This window comes from Narcine bancroftii, chromosome 1 (assembly GCF_036971445.1).
Source record: "Narcine bancroftii isolate sNarBan1 chromosome 1, sNarBan1.hap1, whole genome shotgun sequence".
Lineage (NCBI taxonomy): Eukaryota > Metazoa > Chordata > Chondrichthyes > Torpediniformes > Narcinidae > Narcine > Narcine bancroftii.
Window position 1 is genome coordinate 96,370,698 of NC_091469.1, and position 11,262 is coordinate 96,381,959.

Genomic DNA, 11,262 nt, shown 5'->3' on the forward strand with positions numbered 1-11,262 from the left:
TGGCATTGTAATATTGATTAAGGAATCCATAAACACAGTAAAGAGAGTAATTATCTAGAAGGCTCATCAAATTAGGTGTTTGGGTTGAGCTAGGGAACATAAAGGAGCAGCTATTCTGCTGGTACTATCTGACAAGTCTCCAAACAGTTAGCAGGAGGCATTAGATGAGATATGTAGATAAGTCATCTAGATGCCTCTAGATCCTAGACCTATAGTTGTAGAGAACTTCATCCCTTCCCTATGCTCTGGCAGCCAGAACTATACTCGATACTCCCAATTGCATCCTAACCAATGTTTTATGCAGCTGTAACTAGATCTCCCAAATCTTGCGTACAATGCCTTGCCTACGAAGGCAAGCACATTGAATGTCCTATCCACCAACATAGCCATAATGAGTGAACCATAGATTCCCCCCCCCCCCCTCAGGTCTCTTGTATATCTGCACTCCCCTGTCACTTACTGTACATCTCCTGCTTGCATTGAATCCTCCCAAATGCATCACCTTACACTTGTCTGATCTCATCTGTATTCACTAAGGAGAAGGATATTATAGTTTGACAATTTAGGGAAGAGGAACAGTGAAATTCGAGAGCATGTTACAGTTAAAAAGGAGATATTTGACGATAAGCAGACTTAAGAGAGAAGATTGCTAGGACACAGTTTGTTACAATTGACTGGAGGACTTTATTCAAGAAGAGCAAGAGAGATAAGGATAATTGCAGGCCTGTGAGTCTAATGTCAGTGGTAGGGAACTTATTGCAAAATAGTCTAGGAGACAGGATTACTCTCCACTTGGAAAGGGAGGATTAATCAAAAATGATCAGCAAGGCTTTGTCAGATCCTGTCTGAACAGTGTGATTGAGTAAAGGTACTGGTGAGGGCTGTGCTGTTTATCCACGTGGATTCCAGTAAGCCCTTGACAAGGTCCTGCAGGGAAAAGTGGCCCAAAAGGTCCAAGACAAGTTGGCAAATTGGATCTGAAATTGGCTTGGTTACATGAGATAGAATGCAGTGGTGGGAGATTTCTATTGTGATTGGAAGCTTCCAACTGCTATTGTGCCAGAGGGATTGGCTGTTTCTTAAATACATTAGGAATTTGGATATGAATGTTGAAGCTGTGATCAGTAGGATGGCAGGTGATGGAAAAGTTGATGGTGTTTTTGACAGGAAGATAGTCAGGCTACAGGATTGATTGGTTGATAAGGTGGGCAAAGCAATGACCCACGGAATTTAACTCTGAGAAGTGCAAAGTGATGAACTTTGGAGGATTAATAAAGATAGAGCACACACAATGAATGGTAGGTCCCCTGGGAGTAGAGGAACAGAGAACCCTTGCTGTTTAAGTATCTCTGAAGGTGCAGCACAGGTCAATAGAAGGCATGCAGGATTCTTGCCTTCAGTAAATGGGACAGGCAAGGAACATACAATTGGAAGGATTATTGAAACACTTTTTAATGATGGATGGCCAAAACTAGATTGTTGAGTGAAGTTCTGGTCACCATCCTATAGGAAGGATATGATTGTGCTGGAGACAGTGCAAAGTAGAATCACAAGGACACTTCTGGGGGTGGGGAAAGAGGGGTAGTGGATCATCTGTGAAAGGGAGACTGGATAGCCTGAGTTGGCTTTCTCTTAGAGTGGAGAGGCTGAGGGTGAACCCTCAGAAATACAAATAGGTAGGAAGGAACAATTACTCATAGCATGGTGAGCTAAAGCTAGAGGATGGAAGTAAAACAGGGAGATCCAAGAAAGAGCTTTCTAGCTCAGAATAGTGGGTATCTGGAACAGATTGCCTTGTTGGGGGGTGGAGCAGGTACTTTAATGGTATTGAACAGGTATATGATGTGCACTTGATATTATGGACCAACTGCTTGAATGCCTCCTCTGGTACACAAACAGAAGACTGCAGTGCAGGAATAGGCCATCTGGTCCCTCCAACCTGCCCCACTATTCTGTATAATGATGGGTCATTTTTCTCAATCCTCTTCTGTACCACTTTCCCATCTCCTCTTTAAATACTCCCGGTGATCTAACCTGTCCAGAGCAGTTCAGAGATTCATCAGGTACAGAATCACACTCTCACTAGCACACATGCAACTGCACACGCAACCTCATACCTGCGCAATCACACACACAACCACACACACACACACACAACCACATGCACAATTACACACGCAAACACACATACATACAATTACACATACAATCAGACACACGCGACTACTCACGCGCAGATTTCCCACTTTAATTGTCTTCTCTGCCTCTGAACAGACTATGACTACAAGATGAAGAACAGTGAGTCTGGATTTTTGCCAGTGACAAAGAAGAGATTTGCAGGAGAATCTCTGATAAATCCAGGCAGAAAGAGGTATCCAATTAGCTTTTTTTAATCGCAGGTTTTACCATCATTCAGATCAAAGTAGTATGAGGACAACAGATTCCTCAGTAGATTAACACAGGGTAATGAGGTGGACTGGAGTGTCTTGAGGTGAGAATTCCAGACATGAGAGTGGGCAGCAGATGGAACACTTGCTGATGGTACAATGAGGGAAGGGAAGCAAGATCAAAACTGAGGGAGGCCAGCAGAAAGTTGCAGAGGAGGCAGATGGGAAAACCATGTATCCTTTTGGTCCAAAAATGCAGCTACAAATGTTCTGCTCCTAAAAGAGCACGGGCTTAGAATGTCTTTCCTTTAGATCCTATAAACACTTACAGCACAGAACAGGCCAGTTCGGCCCTACTAGTCCATGCCTTAACAAAGCCCCACCCTCCTAGTCCCACTGACCAGCACCCGGCCCATACCCCTCTAGTCCCCTCCTATCCATGTAACGATCCAGTCTTTCCTTAAATGTCACCAATGATCCCGCCTCGACCACGTCTGCCAGAAGCTCATTCCACATCCCTACCATCCTTTGCGTAAAGAAATTTCCCCTCATGTTCCCCTTATAATTTTCCCCCTTCAATCTTAAACCATGCCCTCTAGTTTGAATCTCCCCCACTCTTAATTGAAAAACCCTATCCACGTTTACTCTGTCTGTCCCTTTTAAAATCTTAAACACCTCTATCAAGTCCCCTCTCAATCTTCTACGCTCCAAAGAAAAAAGTCCTAGTCTGCACAACCTTTCTCTGGATCTCAAACCTTGAAATTCTGTCAACATTCTCGTGAACCTTCTCTGCACTCTCTCTATTTTGTTTATATCTTTCCTATAATTTGGTGACCAAAACTGTACACAGTACTCCAAATTTGGCCTCACCAATGCCTTGTACAATTTCATCATACCCTCCCTACTCTTGAATTCAATACTCCGATTTATGAAGGCCAACATTCCAAATGCCTTCTTCACCACACCATCTACCTGAGTATCAGCCTTGAGGGTACTATTTACCATAACTCCAAAACCCTTTGTTGCTCTGCACATCTCAATAGCCTACCATTTAATGCATATGACCTATTTTGATTTGCCTTTCCAAAATGTAACACCCACACTTATCTGTATTAAATTCCATCAGCCATTTCTCAGCCCACAGCTCCAGCCTTCCTAAATCACCTTTTAATCTACAGTAATCTTCCTCACTGTCCACAACACCACCAATCTTTGTATCATCCGCAAACTTGCTTATCCAATTCTCCACCCCTACTTCCAGATTGTTAATATATATAACAAACAATAGTGGACCCAGGACCGATCCCTGAGGAACTCCACTGGTCACCGGCCTCCCATTGGACAAACAATTTTCTACCACTACTCTCTGACACCTCCCATCCAACCATTGCTGAATCCATTTCACTACCTCCTTATTTATACCTAATGCCTCTACCTTTTTTCCTAACCTCCTGTGGGGAACTTTGTCAAAAGCTTTACTAAAGTCTAAATAGACAACATCCATAACTTTCCCTTCATCAACCTTTTTTGTAACCCCCTTGAAAAACTCAATCAGGTTTGTCAAGCATGATCTACCCCTGACAAAACCATGCTGATTACTCCCTATCAATCCCTGTACCTCCAAATATTTGTAAATACCATCCCTCAGAACACTTTCCATCAACTTGCCCACCACAGACGTCAGACTCACGGGCCTATAATTCCCAGGTTTACATTTGGACCCCTTCTTAAACAGCAGAACCACATGCGCCACCCTCCAATCCTTTGGCACTACCCCCATGGCCAATGACATCCTAAATATCTCTGTTAATGGCCCCACTATCTGTCCACAAGCCTCCCTGAGTGTCCTTGGGAATATTTTGTCCGGTCCTGGATATTTATCCACCTTTATCTTTTTCAACACAGCCATCACTACCTCCTCGGTTATCCTTATATGCTTCATGACCTCCCCACTATTTTTCTTTACTTCAACTGGTTCAATATTATTTTCCCTAGTGAATACCGAGGCAAAGAAATCATTCAAAATTTCCCCCATTTCCTCTGACTTCTCACTCAGCCTACCCTCGCTATCTACAAGGGGTCCAATTTTATCCCTCAGTAATCTTTTACTTTTAATGTACCTATAATGTATCCTGTGCTGATATAGAGGAGAATGGACATCAGTTCAGGGCTGCATCGTATTCTAAGTTTGCAGCAAAGAATGACAGGAGTAGGTTGTCAATAAACGGGCTATGGCATAATCATTCCCCTCACTGGGGTTCTGTGTCACTCTAAACTACCACTTTGGGCTGGCCCATGTTTTCATTACATTTTGCCTGTTTCTGGCTCCTGTTGGGCCTTGTTTCTTCTCCTCTGGTGGGTTTCTGCATTGTCCAATGTCTGGCTGGGTCTGCTGAGGGGTTTAGGGCTTGTGTGTGGTTCTCGATTGGTTATTTGGGGGGGGTTTAGGATAAGGTTGGGTCTGGGTTAGGGTGTCCCTGTGATCCCTTATGTGTGTGTGTCCTGGTCTGGGGAGTCTGCATTCCCCAGTGTCTGGATGGGTCTGTTGTGGGGTTTTCGGGCTTTGGTGTTTGCTTGTGGGTTGTCATTTGAGAATGAGAGCAAGAGTTTACTGTCAGTGGCTGGCATTTGGGGATGCAAGCTTTCCATTTTCATTCATGGTACTTTTTTTGCAGAAACTGGATTATTAATGTATAAACAAATGATTCTCTGTTATCAGATTTCTTATACATGTCCTTTAGAACTGTCCCTTTATGTGTTGTTCCTGCCCCAAACATCTTCTAGTTCTTTGTAGCTTGCATTTGCAAGGACGTAAATCCATTGATGCTTGGTGCAAATACAGATACATTGTACTCTCTGAAGAATAAATGCAAACTATCACTTTTTTCCTTCAGAACCAAGACTCCCACTGGGGTGAGCTTTGAAGACAACAGTCTTGATGAAAACAGCAAATGACGCTTCCCTTTGCTTTCAACATGAACCGGATTCAGAATGAATAGGATGGCGATATTTGCTATGATGCGTACTCTCCCATAACTTAATCTTGTTATTGAATACAATTATCTTAATTTTAAAAGAAATGCTGTCTGGGGTTGTTTTATAATACATAAATTATTAAAGTATTTTAAATTAAAGATTGAAAGAAAGGTAGAATTATTGTATCCAAGTGTGTAGTTAATCTGTTCATATCTGTATATGGTCTCATGCACTGCCAGACTAGACTGAGACCACCTGCAAATTGGAGGAACAACATCTCATCATCGGTCTGGGCACTCTCCAACCAGATGGCATTAACACTAACTTCTCTGGTTTCTGTTAAACCATCCCCCTTCCTCTTCTTCCCCCCTGTCACCTTTACCCCATTGTGCTCTCTCTCTCTCTCTCTCTTTCTCTCTCTCCCCCTTTCCCTCTCCCTCTCCTTCTCTGTCTCTCTCACACATTCACACCTCTTTACTTCTGTCTCCTTTCACAGAGCCAAAATCAATCTCACTTTTCCTCTTATCCAATTAACATATTTTGTTGGTCTGAGCTCCTTCCCCTGCCAGTCTTCTGTCTTTATTCTGATACCTTCTTGTTATTTGCTTATACCTTGAAGAAGGGCTCAGGTCTGAAACATCGGTAATATATCTTTACATCCTCTGGGCACTGCATTTCTGTGTGTTTGTGCTACAATCACAGATGACTGCAGACTTTCACATTTCACTGAGATTCACACAGGAGTTTAAGGTAAAGTTTCTCAATAGTGACAAATGGGAGGTATCAAATAATGGGTGACAGAGCAGGAATGGATGGGGTAAGAGGGAGTGGTAGGAGTCAAGTTATGGAGTGAGGATTGGAGGACAGCAAGGGATGGGACAAGTTATGGAGTGAAGATTGAAAAAGTACAGGGAATAGTACAGGTACAGGTTATGGAGTGAGGATTGGAAGAGAGCAAGGGATGGGACAAGTTATGGAGTGAAGATTGAAGAAGCACAGGGAATAGTACAGGTACAGGTTATGGAGTGAGGATTGGAGGAGAGCAGGGAATGGGCCAAGTTATGGAGTGAGGATTAGAGAGCATAGAATGAGGAAAGTTATGGAGTGAAGATTGGAGGAAAGGTAGGAATGGGACAAGTTATGGAGTGAGAATTGGAGTAGAGCAGGGAATGGGGCAAGTTATGGAGTGAGGATTGGAGAGCATGGAATGAGGAAAGTTATGGAGTGAGGATTGGAGAGCATGGAATGAGGAAAGATGGAGTGAGGATTGGAGGAGCGCAGAAAGTGTGATGAGAATGATGAGGGTTTAACTCAGAAATTCAGCTGGAATAACACAAGTAAAACCCAGAGGGAATTCTAAAGCAATGCAGGATGATGGCAACATTCTCATCTTCATTTTAGAAATGTAGCTATAATGTAGTGAGTCTTTAGGCATTAGCATTGGACACCATGATCATATCAGCTATTCAAACTTTTGAAATGGCTTTTTGTAGGCTGCAGGTTTGGACTCCTGCAATTTCTCTCTGAAATTTGAAAGAATTCTTTTCTCTTTATCTCTGCAATGGGCTTCTGATTCTGACAGCCTCAGTTTATCCTTTGGGTATGAGCTTGTGAAGTAATTGGGTATTAATTAGGCAGATTCATAAAATCCTTCCATGGTATAAAACCCACAGTTTTGAGGCTCAAACTGTCGTGACACTCTCTTGAACTGTCTAAAACCGCGAAAAATAACCAAGAATGATGAATGCCAACTGTTGAAGTTTGCTTCTACTGATGACATTCTTCCATTGATGATCTAATAGGATATTTGATTATCTGAAAGTTATAAATACAAGGTTTTCATGTGCCAAGATGGTGGTCTGACTTTATAAAAATCACCAATTTACTTTTCAATGGATTAAATCATTTATTATAATGATTGATGCCTCAAAGAGGAACAAAGGAAACCAAAATAAGGCATTTCTTATTGCAATTCTGGAAAGAAAATGGACAAGTTCATGGATAGGATGGGTTTAGAGGGATATGGAAGCAACACAAGCAGGTGGGACTAGTGTGTGTGGGACAATTTGGATGGCATGGGCTGTTTTCATGCTGTGCGGCTCTATGACTCTTCCATTACGTTACTGTAGAACGAAGGAAGCCCAGCATTGTCCTGTCCTGTTCCCAAATACCTGGCGTCATATTCTACATTCTCCACAATGGTGTGCAACATGTGATGCTCAGCAAGCAGATTTTGGAAAATACCAGGCTGTGTTGATGCACCAATCCTCTTCAGAATCTTCCTCACTCTCACTTCCAACAACAAGCTTCCTATTGGAGTGAACCTAATCTTCAGGGCAAATAGGAAATGGCTGAATTTTCAATAGGTTTCACCCCAGAATGAAGGTCAGACAAAGCTCATTCATTGCACAAGGTGACATTTCAAAACAATCTATGGATGGCGGTCTGCTTAGGAAGATGTTGATTCCCATCAACATCTATATGTAGCCCCTCCACAAACTGCTGCCTCCCCCACACTCTCCAAACTACACATTCCAGCGTGCATGGTCTCACAATGCCACACATTCAAGTGCACAGTCTCACAACCTCACACCATCCAGCACGTAGTCTCCTAATGCCTCACATTCCAGTACACAGACTCAGAGCACTACACCCTCCAGCGCAGTCTCCCAACGCCACACCCTCCGGTGTATACAGACCCCCAACACCACACCCACCAGTGCACACAGCCTCCCAACGCCACACTCTCCAGTACATAATCGCGTAACCCCACTCCCTCCACTGCACGCAGTCTCCCAATGCCACAACCTCTAGCTTGCACAGTATCAAACACCACACCATCCAGAGCATGCAGTCTTCCAGCACCACACCTTAAAGTGCAGGGACTCCCAATGCCATTTCCTCTAGTGCTCTTTCCTGATGCTACACTCTCCAGCATACTCAGACTCCCATCACACGATCTAGCCCGCTGCCTCCCAATGCCACACCCTCGAATACGCAATCTTACAACTCCACTCCCTTCAGTGCACGCAGTCTCCCAGCGCTACACCCACCAGTGCACACAGACTCCCAACTCCACATCCTCCAGTGCGCAGTCTCGCAATGCCACCCCATCCAGCATGCAGTCTCCCTACACCACATCCTCCATGATGCAGAGCCTCCCAATGCCACACTCTCCAAAATTCAACACCTGACCAGCCAATGTAAACTCTCCTGACACTACGCCTTCTGATATACAGCCAACCCCAACCTCTCTGATGTGCAGCTAGTTTTCCAACCCCTCCAAATAATAACTGACCTCTTGAACACACTCCTGTTGTTATGTACAGTGGTTTCCTGCCCCTATCCCATCAAGGTCATCTGTTCTCCAAGTTGTAGAGCGCGTCGAAAGAACCAAAGGCTTGATGATCCAAACCAAGGCTTTTATTAACTAAAGGACTGGAGCATATCATAAGTAGGTTGACCAGTCCAGAATGACCTGGTCTGGCTAGGAGCAATCCTTTAAGACCTGCCAGTAGGTGTGGCTACACTCTCAGCCAATCACAGTCATCCTACACTGCCATCTGTACATATACACATTGGTGATAGAATCTGTACTATCACACAGGCCACAGCCCCTCTAGTGTGCAGAGGTTTCCTGATGTATCGTCCTGTCCCCCAACTGCACCCCTCCTGCTCCATCACCTGCTCCATCTGTACATCATCCCTTTCCATCCAGCTATCACATACTGACCTCCCAACCCTCTTTTATACAGCCTGCTACCCACCCCACCACCACTCCCACCTCTTCTTTTTCAGCCCTGGAGCAGGTTTTCCACAAAATGTCATCTGTCCATTTCCCTCCATAGAAACTGCCTGATTAGCTGAATTCCTCTATAGTTTGCTTTCAATCCTGACAAACCCTTTTGTTGTACGGTTGATTCCCAATCTATCTGCATCCCTTCCCCAAACAGGATAAGCCTCTCGGCTCCCCCTCCTCATGTGAAGTCCAGCTCACCAATCTCTCTCCTCCTGACCCAAGTACCACTCATTGTCCATGGCAGTTGCCAATGGTTTGGTCATGCTCAAGAGAATGAATGTATGCAACATACATTTTAATTGGAAGAACAATATTTGTGTCTGTGCAGAATTTCACAATTGGCATTTGCAATACAGTGCAATTTCTTGGCATACAGCAGCACAAATTGTTAAAGACAAGTTTTATGCAATAAAACTCCATAATTCAGTACGCACAGGACTTGAGTAGTGTGGGACAGGCAGATTTCAGCTGACAAGGTTACAGACAAATTCAGTGAAAAAGCACATCGAGTTTACACTGACCATCAACCAAATGTGAACAATATCTCAACATTATTCCCATTTTCAGACTCCTCACTTTCTCCCCATTCCTTCTACACCCTGTCACTCACCAATATGTTGGTGAGAATTTAAAGTAGCCATTTAACCTCCATACCCACATGTCCTCGGGATGGGGAAGAAACCAGAGCACCCACGTAAAAACTCCACACCAACAGCACATGCGATGAGGACTGAACCCAGAACCTGCGCCAAATGGACATGGTTACAATTAATGTTCCAACACAGGTTGATGTCTATAAAATACATGGCGTGTATCACACTATAGTGTGATACAATTTCCATTGAAACCCACCAAGTTTCAAGGAGGCATGGTGAATTGAATGAGAAGGTGGGTACTGGGATCCTGGTGAATTTAAACGGTGTGCAGAAACCAGAAGTTTCAAAGTGCAATTACCATCCACCATCCTGTTGATTTCCTACAGGAGCTCTATTGAGAGCATCTTGCCTGGCTGCATAAGGTTGCAGTAGAGTTTTGGATCTAAGGTCAATCCACAGGACCATGAGAGTGGGAGAGAGGATTACTAGGGTCTCCCTTTCCATCCCAACTTCCCATTGACGTGATCTACTGGGATCATTGTCTGAAGAGGGCTGGCAAAATCATTAGGATCTCTACCACCTCACACAAAGCATCTTCCAGCTATCTCTGTGCTTGCACGCTTTTACACTGAGGACCAAAGAACATCATTTAGTCCAGTTGTACTTTACAACAGTTTGATAACAATGAACTTGAACTTGAACTAGAGACTCTGTATGTCGGAGGGAGTGCAGGAACTGTGTCCCAATTTGTTAAGGCGAGTACCTGGTGAGTTAGAATGGAATCATAGGGATATGTTCTTGACAATAACTTTCTGAGGAAATCAGAACAATCAGACAGCGGATCTTCAGACCTTTACTCTCTTTACAAGTTCTTTTAAAAGTTGGGTACAAAATTTCAACCTCTTTATATTTAAATCATCTTCTGAATTAAAGCACACAAATTCACTGAGAGAGTCCCAATAGGTGCAAATGCAATAGCAATGATTGGAACTGTACATCATGCCATTCAGTGGTGGATTAACCATTAGGCTGAGTAGGCTGAAGCTTAGGGGACCCGAGCCTCTAGGCTTCAGCCTACTCAGTAAAGGGTATCCTGCTCTCGGTTAATCGTTTCACATTTACTTACAAGACTATGCGGGTGGCGGGTGATGTGGGCCAGAGTCAGAGTCGCGCCGTTGCCGGGGTGATGTGCACGGTGGTTTCTGGGAGCTGGCAGTAGCGGCATGAAGATTTGTGGCATGTGCGATCCTCCATCATCCCAAAAAATCTATTAGATTTTTAACATCCAATTCGGTCGGAGAGATGTCAAAAATCTAATCGTTTGGTGGGAACGTGGAGGATGATTGGAGAGTGGGAGTTGAATTAAAGCAGCTTTCCCAGAGCACCCGGAGGCAGTGTCCTCACCGCCGTTGAGTCCCAGAGTCTCTTCCAGTGGCTCGCACTCTGCTGACATGTAGGGGCTGAACTTACTCCGGCACTTGACTTGCTTTGATCTTAATCCAGA

The 11,262-nt window shown here is 44.0% G+C and overlaps 1 protein-coding gene across 1 annotated transcript in view; it reads left to right on the forward strand.

Moving 5' to 3' along the window:
• The window catches only part of paxx (PAXX non-homologous end joining factor), a 31,601-nt gene extending 26,080 nt beyond the window's left edge, over positions 1-5,521 (forward strand). Inside the window, exons 7-8 of the mRNA XM_069932917.1 lie at positions 2,275-2,371; positions 5,282-5,521. Of these exons, the coding sequence (XP_069789018.1) occupies positions 2,275-2,371; positions 5,282-5,342 (158 nt within the window). The 3' untranslated portion in view covers positions 5,343-5,521. The remainder of the gene's footprint in view (positions 1-2,274; positions 2,372-5,281) is intronic.
• The last annotated feature ends 5,741 nt before the right edge of the window (positions 5,522-11,262 follow it).